The sequence below is a fragment of the Elephas maximus genome, chromosome 1 (genome assembly GCF_024166365.1).
Source record: "Elephas maximus indicus isolate mEleMax1 chromosome 1, mEleMax1 primary haplotype, whole genome shotgun sequence".
NCBI classification, from domain to species: domain Eukaryota; kingdom Metazoa; phylum Chordata; class Mammalia; order Proboscidea; family Elephantidae; genus Elephas; species Elephas maximus.
In genome coordinates, this window is record NC_064819.1 from 72,751,825 (window position 1) to 72,765,423 (window position 13,599).

Sequence of the window (13,599 nt, forward strand, 5' to 3'; positions counted from 1 at the left end):
AAGCTACAGGAATTGAAGCAATACCAATTGAAATGTTTCAACAAACGGATGCAATGCTGGAAGTGCTCAGTCATGTATGCCGAGAAATTTGGAAGACAGCTACCTGGCAAACCTACTGAAAGAGACCATATTAGTACTCATTCTAAAGAAAGATGACCCAACAGAACGTGCAAATTATCAAACAATGCCATTAATATCACATGCAAGTACAATTATGCTAAAGATAATTCAAAAATAATTGCAGCAGTACATCAACAAGGAACTGCTGGAAATTCAAGCTGGATTCAGAAGAGGAAGTAGAATGGGGGATTTCATTGCTGATGTCAGATGGATCTTGGCTGAAAGTAGAGAATACCAGAAAGATGTTTACCTGTCTTTTATTGACTATGCAAAGACATTTGACTGTGTGGATCATAACTAATTATGGATAATATTGCGAAGAATGGGAATTCCAGAACACTTAATTGTATTCATGTGGAACCTGAACATAGACCAAGTGGCAGTCGTTCAAACAGAGCAAGGTTGAAAATCAGGAAAGATGTGCTACAGGGTGGTATTCTCCCACCACACTTAATCTATATGTTGAGCAAATAATCAGAGAAACTAGGTTATATGAAGAAGAATGTGGCATCAGGACTGGAAGAAGACTCATTAACAACCTGGGAAATGCCAGTGATGCAACCTTGCTTGCTGAAAGTGAAGAAGACTTGAAGCACTTACTGATGAAAATCAGACTACAGCCTTCAGAATGAATTACACCTAAACATGAACAAAAATCCTCACAACTGGACCAATAAGCAACATCATGATAAATGGAGAAAATATTGAAGTTGTCAAGGATTTCATTTTACTTGGATCTACAATCAATGCCCATGGAAGCAGCAGTCAAGAAATCAAATGATTTGCCCATTGCATTGGGCAAATCTGCTGTAAAAGACCTCTTTAAAGTGTTGAAAAGCAAAGATATCACTCTAAGGACTAAGGTGTGCCTGACTCAAGCCATGATGTTTTCAGTTGCCACATATGCATGTGAAAACTGGTTGGGGAAAATAAGACTAAATAAATTCCGTATATCTTAGGGAAGTAGTTAATGAGATAGTAGCTATGAGTGAGAATCCAGAGCAGCTGCTCATATGTAAAAAATGTTTGGTGGATAGAATAGATTTAACAGTTAAACTATTAATAGCTGTGCACAGATCCTTAAGTAAACATCACTTTTTACAGTGAATTGGTGACTAGCAGAAGCTCAGGATGGATATTTACCTAAAGAAGACAGAATCATTCTTGCCAAGAGAAATTGATATAAAATGTCTGGCCCCATTTTTTTTTTTTTTCTCTGAATCTTCCTCATTTAGCTAGCTTCCAAATCAATAGATAAGGACTATATACATATTTATGTTTTTATCTAGGCACCGTGTCCCAGGATACAGACTCATAAACACGGGCCTACTTGGCGGTCTTCCCTTCTGGGCCTAACTGGAATATCTAACCCAGTGTCTCCAAAACAAAACTCTTGCTTTCCTCCTTCTGTTCCCTTCCCTATTCATTTCTTTATCTCCTTTGAAGGCAACACCATTCACTTGTTTACTCTAGTAAGAAACCTAGAAATGTCCAATCGTCCTCCTCTCCTTTCACTCATCCTCATATCTGCCTTATTAGCAAGACTTACTGGATTTATTTTCAAAATAAATCTGAAATCTGGTCTTTTCCATCATGAGCAGCCTAGTCCCGCCACCATCAACTCTCACTTGTTGTTCTTGTTAATTGCCATCGAGTCAATTCTGACTCATGGTGACCACTGCAACAGTTTCTTCCTCAGTCTTTTGGTTCCTGTCTTATCCTTATAGGTAGTACACGATACAATTAAGTTACAGGGTCCTAAATGGGATGGTCTCTGCTCACCAATTTGATATGATCTACTACCATCATGCCCCTCATTCACTCTGCACTAGGCACATTACACTACTTTCTTCCTCAGAAATCATAACACACTTGCGGTTCCTGTACCTGGAATGCTCTTCTCCAAGGCTGCTTCCTTCCTGTGGTTCATATTTCAGCTCAAATATAACCTGGTTATACAGTCTAACTAGGTAAAGTAGTTATAGTAAACAAGGGCTGCAGCCCTTCTCTCACAACACTAGTTATTTAGTCGCTGACCCTGTTACTCATTTGTTTTATTCATAGCACATGCCATTTTTACTTATTTCCTTATTATTGTTCCTCTGATAGTATGTAATTTTCACGAGGATGCACACCTTGTCATACTGTCCAGGGCTGCATTCCCTGCACTACAAAACTTTGTCCTACTTTTCCATCTGTTGCCACCTTCCAATGCCCATTGTTACCTGCTGCAAAACCATTATTGCTGGTGACCAAATACCGGCAAGCGCTTCTATTATACTAAGCATTATAGGTACAGAGCAATGTATTAAGAACTGAGTTGTTCAGTCATAGACACAAGAAAAAGAGCTAAGGTAGCAGACAATATTGGCTAAATCAATGAATGAACAGTGAACCCTTAGGCACTGGATACTAGAAGGGCCTGTGTAGGTAAAATACTCTAGGAAAATTTTTATCCGAAAGCTGTGTCTTCAATTCTTGTCACTCATACACAGCTTTCATTCTATCACTTCCCTAAAGTGTGGGCAGAAAACATAAGCAAATTATTTTTCCCTGCAGAATATTTTGTCCCTTTATTTTCCCATTTTCTTTTCAGAGTTACCACACTATTTCTTCAATGAGCATTGGTCTGGATTTCAAATCAACTTTCAGTTCGTTTTTGAATCCTGATGTTGACTGGAGGTATCCAGGGTCTAACAAGCATGCCTTTGAATGACATAAATGAGACAGCTTGTCTGTTAATTAGGCACTTAGCAACTGTAGTGGTTACATACACAGACTTTATGTGATGTTTCCACTTACACTTAAAAATAATGTAACTGAAGAATCAGATATATATTTGCTTCTGCAATAATAGAAGGAATGCTCTGTAGTAAAAAGTCTTCTGGTTATTTCCAGTCTTTAAATAATCTCATCTTATAATTAGTAGCTCCAGTCCAATGAACTACACAAAATTTCAAGCACTATCTCAAACCTTCTCACTTCCTATACCTTATTCCTGGAAGGAAGGGTTTGTTTGGTTGGGCTTCTTGTCCCCTTCCTCTCTCACCTGCTCCCCTCACTCTTTTTGCTAAATGAGGCTTTGGAATCTTCCAGAGCTGGAGGAAGGGAGACAGAGAAGATAGTTAAGGCAGTGTGATAGTTAAGGTTGTGTGTCAACTTGGCTAGGCCATGAACCTCAGTGGTTTGGCAGTTATGATGCAGTTTGGCAGCTTTTTAATGATATAGTTACCTCCATAATGAGATCTAATATAATGTGATCACCTTCATGAGGAGATCTGTTGTGAGCAGCCAATCAGTTGAAATGGAGTTTCCTTGGGGGTGTGGCCTGCATCCAATATAGGTGGACTTTCTGGCAAGGCTTGCTGGCTTTTGATCACTCTGGATCCTGCAGCTGGCTCCTGTTGATCTGACCTCTCGGTTCTTGGGACTTGAGCTGGCAACTTACCTGTCATCTTACCTGCCAACCTTGGGATTCACTGGCCACCACAGCTTGGGAGCCAGGCACCTGCTATCTGACATTCTGATCTTGGATTTGCCAGCACCTGCAGCTACGTGAGTCAGGAAAAGCCTCCAGCCTGACCCTTGGACTTGGGACTTTCCAGCTTCTACATCCACTTGAGCCATTTCCTTTATATAAATCTCTCTGTATATATATTTGGAGCCCTGGTGGTGCAGTGGTTAACAGCTCAGCTGCTAACCAAAAAAAAGGTTGGCAGTTCAAATCCACCAGTCACTCCTTGAAAACCCTATGGAGCAGTTCTACTCTGTCCTATAGGTTCGCTATGAGTTGGATTCAACTCTATAGCAACAGTTTTTATAAATATATTTATACACTGCACTGGTTTTGTTTCTCTAGAGAACCCAAACTAAGACATTTGGTACTCAGAGTGGTTCTAGAGAAAAAAAAAAAAAAATTGCAAGGATGAGTATTCTAAATGGTTCGCAAGTATTAGTCTTAAAGACGTTAATGACACTGTTTCCAGTAGTAAAGAGAGCGCTGCTAATTCACGGCATAAAGTGGCAATAAAAACACACAAAATATAACTACCAATAGATCAGGCATTGATGAGAGGCAAGGCTCTGAGTGACTGCATGTTTGATATCTTTCTACAATTTTGTCATAATGAGAAGTATAAAGAAGCTGGTTGGTTGTTCCTACTTTCGCAAGACAAAGTGGTGAAAGAAAGAGATGAGCTCAAGGTTCAGAACCAAAGCTCAAGTGCCACATAAGTTTCCATTTATGCCTGAAAGAAAGCCTTATTTATTGTAGTAACGGAGCTGATATTGCCAAAGACCAGACTCAGAGTCTCGTAGTAAGAATAGCAGAATGACAACGCCAACTGAATTCCCAACCTCGAGTGGTGCCTAAAGTTAAAGTGAGAGCATTGATTGGGAAGAAATGGGATCCTGAAACTTGGGATGAGGACATATGGGCAGATAATTAGGAAGCTGGGGACACTGAGCCCCTAAATTCCATTGCATCACTGCTGCCAACAGAACAAGTCCTCTCACTCCCTTCTGGAGAGATTACTCCACATTTGTCTGCTAAGCCACCCTCTCCCCTAAAACCGTTAGCCCTTCCACCCCTACCTGATGAGCTTAACCTAGCTGTATCTGAAGAGGCTTTGTCTGAGTCATTGCTGGGGCATCACCTGAAGCAGATGTCTTACAAGACAATGCTGAATGTTCTCAGGACACATCCTGCCACCGATTTTAGCTCCTAGACCTATAACTAGACTTAAATCCCAGCAAGCCCCAAAAGGTGAAGTATGAAGTGTGACCCAGGAGGAGATATGCTACACTCCAAAAGTTGTTGTGGAGGTATTGGATTTTCCTGCAGACTTTAGAAGTTAGACTTTTGTCAGATTTATAATAGCCAATTTTTTTTCCCCAGCCTGAAGGTTCTCTTTTTTACTGTTTTGGTGAAGTTTTTTGATGAGCATAAGTGTTTAATTTTTAGATGATCCCAATTATCTAGCAGAAACCCTGGTGGCGTAGTGGCTAAGTGCTACGGCTGCTAACCAAAGGGTCCACAGTTCGAATCTGTCAGGTGCTCCTTGGAAACTCTATGGGGCAGTTCTACTGTGTCTTATAGGGTCGCGGTTTGGTTTTCAGTTATCTAGCTTCTCTTCTGGAGTTTGTGTGTTGTTGGTTACGATTTGTATCCTGTTAATTCCATGTATTAGGGCTTCTAGTATTGATCCTATTTTTGCTTCTATGATCTTTATAGTTTTTGGTTTTATATTTAGGTGTTTGATCCATTTTGAGTTAGTTTTTGTGTATGATGTGAGGTATGGGTCCTGTTTCATTTTTCTTGCAGGTGGACATCAGTTTTGCCAGAACTATGTGTTGAAAAGACTGTTTTTTTTCCCATTCGATGGATTTTGGGCCCTTGTTGAAGATCGAGTGACCATAGGTGAATGGATCTACACCTGGGTTCTCAATTCTGTTCCATTGGTCAATGTATCTGTTGTTGTACAAGTACCAGACTGTTTTGACTACCGTAGCTGTATAGTAGGTTCTGAGGTCAGGTAGTGCAAGTCTTTCTCCTTTATTCTTCTTTAATAGTGCTTTACTTAACTTGGGCCTCTTTCCTTTCCATGAAAAGTTAGTGATTAGTTTTTCAATCTCTTTAAAGAATGTTGTTGGCATTTGGATAGGGATTGCATTGTATTTGTAGACTGCTTTGGCTCAAATTCACACTATCGAGTCTACCTATCTGTGAGCATGTTGTGCTTTTCCATTTATGTAGGTCTCTTTTGGTTTCTTGCAGTAGTGTTTTGTAGTTTTCTTTGTATAGTTCTTTTACATCCCTGGTTAGATTTATTCCTAAGTATTTTATTTTCTTTAGAGGCTATTATAAATGATATTGTTTTTCTGATTTCCTCTTGTCATTCTTTTTATTGGTGTATAGGAACCCAACTGATTTTTTGATGGTTATCTTCTATCCTGCAACTCTGCTGAATCTTTCTATTAGTTCCAGTAGTTTTCTTGTGGAGTCTTTTGGGTTTTCTATGTATAGTATGTTACCATCAGCAAATAGGGACAGTTTTACATCTTCCTTACCATTTTGGATGCCCTTTATTTCTTTTTCTTACCTTATTGCTCTAGCTTGGACTTCCAGCACAATGGTAAGTAGGAACGGTGATAAAGAGCATCCTTGTCTTGTTCCTGTTTCCAAGGGGAATGTTTTCAGCTTTTCTCCATTAACGGTGATGTTGGCTGTTGGTTTTGCATAAAAAAACAAAACGTTGCCGTGGAGTGGATTCTGACTCATAGTGACCCTACTGGACAGAGTAGAACTGCCTCATAGGGTTTCCAAGGAGCAGGTGGTGGATTCAAACTGCTGACTTTTTGGTTACCAGGTGTAGCTCCTAAGCATTACGCCACCAGGGTTTCCTGGATTTGTATGGATGCCCTTTATTAGGTTGAGGACTTTCCCTTCTATACCTATTGTGCTGAGAGTTTTTACAAGGAACGGGTGCTGGAGTTTGTCGAATGCGTTTTTTGCATCGATTGCGATGATCATGTGATTCTTTTATTTATGTGGTGGATTACTTTGGTTGATTTTCTAGTGTTGAACCATCCTTGCATGCCTGGTATGAATCCTACTTGGTCGTGGTGTATTATTTTTTTAATATGATGCTGAATTCTATTGGCTAGAATTTTGTCGAGAATTTTTGCATCTGTATTCATGAGAGCTATTGGTCTGTAATTTTGTTTTAGTGTGGTATCTTTGCCTGGTTTTGGTATCAGGGTTATGCTGGCTTCATAGAGTGAATTCAGAAGTATCCATTCCTTTTCTATGCTCTGAAATAATTTGAGCGGTACTGGTATAAGCTCTTCTCTGAATGTTTGGTAGAATTCTCCCATGAAGTCATCTGGGCCAGGGTTTTTTTTGTTGTTGTTGGAAGTTGTTTTATTACCTTTTTAATCTCCTCTCTTGTTATGGGTCTGTTCAGATTTGCAACATCATTTGATATTAGTTTGGGTAGGTAGTGTGTTTGTAGAAATATGTCCATTTCCTCTAGGTTTTCAAATTTGTTGGAATATAGTTTTTCATAATACTGTTATGATCCTTTTTATTTCAGTTGGGTCTGTCATAATGTCCACCATTTCATTCCTTATTTGGGCTATTTGCATCCTCTCTGGTTTTTCTTTTTTCAATTTGGCCAATGGTTTGTTGATTTGGTCAATCTTTTCAAAGAACCAACTCCTGGTTTTGTTGATTCTTTCCATTGTTTTTCTATTCTCTATTTTATTTATTTCAGCTCTGATCTTTATTATTTCCTTTTTTTCTGGTGGCTGTGGGCTTCTTTTGCAATTCCTTATTTGTTTGAGTTGTGTAGCTAATGTTTTGATTTTGTCCGTTTCTTCTTTTTTGATGTGTGCATCTGTTGGTGTAAATTAACCTCTGAGCACTGCCTTTGCTGTGTCCCAAAGGTTTTGGTGTAACGTGTTTTTATTCTCCTTTGATTCTAGGAATTTTTTGATTCCATCTTTGATTTCTTCTATTACCCAGTGGTTTTTAAGCAGGGTGTTATTCAGTTTCCATGTAATTGATTTTTTTCTTTGCTCTTCCTGTTGTTAATTTCTACTTTGATGGTGTTGTGGTCAGAGAAGATACTTTGTTTTATCTCATGTTTTGGATTTTGTTGAGGGTTGCTTTGTGGCCTAAGATGTGGTCTATTCTGCAGAATGTTTCATGTGGCTTGGAAAAGAATGCATACTTTGCAGCTGTTGGGTGGAGTGTTCTATACATGTCTATGAATTCAAGTTGGCTGATTATGGCCTTTAGATCTTCTGTATCTTTGCTGAGTTTCTTTCTAGATGTTCTGCCCTTTACAGACAGAGGTGTGTCGAATCTCCTACAATTATTGTGGAACTGTCAGTTTCTCTTTTCAGTGCTGTTAGATTTTATTTTCTGTATTTTGGAGCCCTGTCATTGGGTGTGTAGTTATTTATTATGGTTATGTCTTTATTATGGATTGTCCCTTTAATCATTACATAGTGCCCTTCTTTGTCTTTTATGGTAGATATTGTTTTAAAGACTACTTTATCAGAGATTAGTATTGCCACTCCTGCTTTTTTTGGTAGTTGTTTGCTGAATATATTTTTTCTATCCTTTGATTTTTGATAAATTTACATTTTTGTTTCTGAGGTTTGTTTGTTGTAGACAGCACATTGATGGGTCCTGTTTTTTCCCCCCTCCCATTCTGTCATTCTCTCTCTCTTTTTCAGTGCATTTATACCATTTATGTTCAGCGTAATTATTGACAGGTGTGAGTTTATTGCTGTCATTTTGTAGTGCTGACGTTTTCTTTGTTCCTTTTACTCTCCTGTGCTAAGTTTCGTTTTTGGATTTTTTTCACTTCTTGTTTTTGTAGGTTTTGCTTTTACTGAGACTTTCTGTTTTTCATCTTTATTTTGATGAGTAGGTTTGTTAATTTTCTTCGTGGTTACCTTGAAATTTACACTTATCTTCCTAAATTTGAACCAGTCTATTATTACTTGGTATTGCCTTGCCTTCCTGTCTCTTAGAAAGTTCTATACCTATACCGTTTATTCCCTCTTTTATTCTTCTGATGTTTTTGTCATTTACAGATTTACCTCTCTGGTTCCCTGTTGTAAAATCTTTTGGTTTTGAATAGCCCTTGAGAGTTCATTTCCTAGGTTGGTATCTGGCTGATGTGATCTTGTACCCTAGATTCAGGCTGTCATCTTTGTTGTTTGTTCTCAAACCAAAGGATTTCCTTTAATAATTCTTGTAAGTTTGGTTTGGTTTTTGCATATTCCCTCAATTTCTGTTTATCTGGAAATATCCTACTTTCACCACCATATTTGAACAAGAGTTTTACAGGATATGTAATTCTTGGTTGGCAACTTTTTTCTTCAAGGTTTTATATATGTCATCCTATTGCCTTCTTGCCTGCATGGTTTCTGCCGAGTAATCAGAGCTTAGTCTTACTGTTTCCCTTCTGTATGTAACTTTTCATTTTTCTCAAGCTGCCCTCAGGATTCTTTCTTTGTCTTTGGTTTTAGCAAATTTGGTTATGATATGCCTTGGTGGTTTTCTTTTGGGGCCTATCCTATATGGGGTTCGTTGAGCTTCCTGGATGGTCAGCTTTTCATCTTTCATGATATTAGGCAAGTTTTCTGATGGTAATTCTTCCATGACCCTCTCTGTGTTTTGTTTTCTCCCCCTGTTCTGGAACTCTGATCACTTGTTAATTTTTGCTTTTGATCATTCTTAGGGTTTCTTCATTCTTTTTTCTGATTTTTCCTCAAAGTGGTATCCGAGTATTTGTCTTCAATTTTGCCGATCCTGTCTTCCATTGTTTCAAACCTGCTCCTCAGACCTTCTATGTTGTTGTTCATTTCTGAAATCTTGTTGTTTACCTTTTGGATTTCTAATTGTTGTTTTTGTATGATCTCTAGTTGTGAATCTATTTTGACATTTTGTCCCTGAATTATTTTCCTGAATTCTTCCATTTTTTTTTTGGTCCATATTTTCCATGAATTTGTTTATTTTTTCATCATTTTTGTTTGTTTTTTGCTTCAACTCCTGGACAGCTCTGAATATTTTAGATTTGAATTCCCTATCAGGTAGTTCCAGTGCCTTTTCTTTTACTGGAAGTTCATTTGGTGTTTTATGTTGTGTGCCTACTGGAACCATCCTGCCCTTTTTTTATGTTTTGATATTATCTGCAGTATTTAGAACATTCAGTAATTATTTTCTTCATTTATCGATTGCATATTTGTTTGTTTCATCCAGCTTTTTTGGTTCTATTTGGTTACGTCTGAGCAGCTGGCCTGTGTGTTCTTTTTTGTCTGCTCATCTGTGGGCACAATATTTTTCATCTCCTTGTCCAATGAGCAGCGCCAGTTGCTCAGCTATGGTGCAGCAGGGCAGGTCCAGCTGAAGAAGAGGGGCTGGAATGGGTTGTTTGTGGCATGTACTGGGCTGACAAGTTGGCCAGGAGTCAGTGCAGGGCAGTTTTCAGTAGGCCATGCCTGTGCTGCTCGGGGGTGCGATGTTCAGCACACAGTGCAGACAGGAAGGCGGGGAGGTTGTAATGTGTGGAAGTAGGTTGGGTATGGGAAAGAAGAGAGAGGAGAAAGAGAAGCTTAAAAAAAAAAAGCTGCTGAGGGAGCCTGCTGTTGGAATGGAGAGACAAAAAACTGAGAAATGAAGATAAACAAAAAGGAAAGAAGAAAAAACAAAAAGGAAAAAAGTAAAATAAAAAATTTAATTAAAAATTAAAAAAAAAAAAAAGTCCCAAGGGATCCCATCAGTGCGGCTGTGCAGGCCTGGGAGGTGGCTCCCAAGTCGTGCAGTAGAGCCCAGGTAGAAGTGTTGGAGATGGCACACAGCATGAGGTATTCAGGAGACAAAAAGAAAGTAGAAAAAGATGAGAAAGCAAGAATGAAGAAAAATAAAAAGGAAAAAGAGAAAACAATGAAACAAGAAAGAACCCCCACCCCAGGGTTCCCTCCAACGTGGTGGTGCAGACTCAGGAAGCAGTTCCCCAGCTGAGCAGTGCTTCACAACCTGTCAAGAAGAAACAAAGATGGCACATGGAGTCAGGTGTTCAAGAAAAAGGAGGGGGAGGAGGTGAGAGGGAGGGAAGAAACTAAAAGAGGCTGAAAAAAGTAGCATCAGCAACAAAGAAATGGCACTGAAAGAGCCAGCTTATGTGGGTGGGGTAAATCCACGCAGCATGGAGCAGGTGCCTCCTGGGCCCTGATTGCTAGGCCCACTGAAAAGCAGTGGATTGGCCCCCTGGAGAGTAGTGGATCAGCCTGCTGGGAAGTGGTAGAGGCCGAGTAGGGGGAGGGAGGGTGGGAGGTGGGAAAACGTGTATCTCTGGTTACCGGGTGCTCTGTCTCCTGCTGGGAGCTCCATAAATCTGCTTCCCCATACTCCCTGTCCAGTGATATCTGACAGGAATCCTGAGTGGCAAAACCATGCTGCGTTAGCTGATAGGGGACCTCCACTTGTATCTCCCCACGCTCTGTGTTCTCAGTCAGTTTCTTATTTCATTTGGTGTTTGGTTGAGTTCTTTATCTCTTCATTTGACGCTTAGGGTTCCAGGACTGACATTTGTCTCTGTTTTACTTGGCTTTTCAGGATTTGCTATGGAGGAACCATGTGGTACTTCTGTCTATAACACCATGTTGGCTCTGCCTCTTCACCGTGTGATAGGTTTTTTTTTGTTGTTTTAAATTTATCTTTTAATCACCATAATAATTCACAAATACATTACTGTAAGACATTTAAACAATAAAATGAAATCTTCCCTTGGCCATTCCTGCTCTTCCTTTTCCCCTCTACAGAGGTGACCGTTGTCATCAGATTAATGTATCTTTTCATCATTTTCTATGCACTCACAAACATATGTGAATGCATGGTTTTGTATCATGTTTATGTATGTTTCATTTCTTTTTTTAGCTTGTACTAATTATTTTACAACTTGCTTTTTTTTTTTTAACTTCAACTGTCTTTTAAATCTTTATACTTTTTTAATGGACAGATCCAATTAATTCTTTTGGATGACTGCATAGTATTCCAGAAAATGTATGCATCTTACTTTATTTACCTATTCACGTATTATAGATTATTAGTTCCTGATTTTTTTTTTACTTTTATATGTGTTGCTACAATGGGTATCCGACAGCATACTATTTCATGTGTCTGTGCATGTTGTTCTCTGTATCACCATGAAACAGCAGTACTGAGTGGAAGGATTTGGTTTGACTCCCACAAACAACCCTATTTCTCCATACTTTTCCTAAACTCAGTGATAGCAATCATTAAAATGTTTAGGAACCTGATGGATAAGAAATGATGAGTTCTTGTTCTTTTTATTTCTGTGTCTTTGATACTGAGGTGGAGCATATTTTCTCTCATTTCATCATCTGTGTTTATATATACTCTGATAGTTACCTATTTTGGGCTCATTTTCCTATATTTGGCTTTTCTTTTTTCATATTAATTTGAAGAAGTTTAAAAAGCAGCATTCCTTTATCTGATATCAAGCTGTAAATAATTTCTTCCATTCTGCCAGTGATCTTTTACGGGATCTCTGATCATAAATAAACTGTATGCTTTCTAAATTTTTTACTATACTCATGATATATCTAAGTGTAGAATTAATTTCTTTCTCTGGATCGAGCCCCATGGTGATTCTTAAATCTAAGAAATCTTGTATTTGATCCATTCTGGAAAACTCTCAGGCATTATTTCTTAAAGGGTTACATTTCACCCTTTCTCCTTATTTTCTCTCCTAGAAGTTCAGTTCAACATATATCAGTCTTTTTCATTATCTCATTGATCTTTATTCTCTATAACTAGCTCAGCTCTATCTTCTAGTTTTCTAATTCACTGTGCTTTATCCCCCATCCCTATAGGAACTCACCTGAAGGCTGTGCATTACTAAAATTGACGCCTATCTAACCCCCAGTGCCCTGGCCACCAAAGAATTAGGTCATACTTCTAACTTTCAATTTCATGCATGGCTATATCTCTTACTATCGTTGGAGCTGCATTTAAAAGAAAGTATTTATAATAGACAGGTTTTTTTTTTTTCATGTAATTTTATCCACTGAAAGCTTCCAAATGAATTTTCAAAAAAGATTGTTGTCAAGTTTTATCATCCCATTGATACTGGTTCCAGTTTAGAGACATGGGACACAGAACTAGAAAGAATTTACAAGACAGGGCCAGATCCCTCATTTAAAGACACAGAGACTAAGCCCCAGGGTAACTGTGACCTTCCTAAGGCCACATAATTGGTTAGTGATAGAGCCAGGATGACTAACCAAGTCTCCTGGACCCTAAGCACTCTCCCCACCAAACAGCATTTCCTCCAAATTCTTAAGAAAAGAATTGGGACTGTATCGTATGAGATATGGGACTATTTCTTTCTGTATTTTCTTCCTTTTGTGTTTTATTTTAGTAGATAAATGCCAGTTCCTGGGAAGAGAGAACCAAAATGTCTACTGTAGCAGAAGCCAATGTTGCAGAGAAAGAAATTTCCAATGATGGTTATTTACACATGGCTCAAGTGCAAACCTCCAGGAAAGGTAAAATCAAGCACAGGGGTCTGACCCTGGATAACAGTGGAATCTTTGTCACCTGGACTTCCCTTTTATACAATACCCTCCTGTAACCACTGTGCCAAGTATTCTACAGGGATATAAAGCATATTTACTGAGAATTATTTCATCTATTCCAAGAATCCTTGAAGGTATATAGGACAGGTAGGTATTAAGTCATTATTTATAGATGAAAGAAAACAATTAGAGCAGATGTTAAGAAGGAAAGATGTAAATCAATCTTAGCTTTTCTGATTCTAAGTTAAGTGTACATCCCATTAGATTTCATGTTTGTTGTAGACCTGCCTCAAAGAGAACTGGCTTCTTTTTTACTTGATGTCATGGAAGTCATCCTTCCTCCTTCTTCTTATCTATATT

The 13,599-nt window shown here is 38.6% G+C and overlaps 1 protein-coding gene across 2 annotated transcripts in view; it reads left to right on the forward strand.

The window, feature by feature from the left end:
- LOC126076565 (probable small intestine urate exporter) overlaps positions 1–13,599 on the forward strand; it is a 63,257-nt gene that overhangs the window by 32,743 nt on the left and 16,915 nt on the right. Inside the window, exon 2 of one of the 2 annotated variants that reach the window (XM_049885217.1) lies at positions 13,083–13,209. The exons of the other annotated variant lie outside the window; for it this stretch is intronic. Coding sequence (XP_049741174.1) covers positions 13,119–13,209 — 91 coding nt within the window. The 5' untranslated portion in view covers positions 13,083–13,118. The remainder of the gene's footprint in view (positions 1–13,082; positions 13,210–13,599) is intronic. 2 annotated transcript variants of the gene reach the window in all.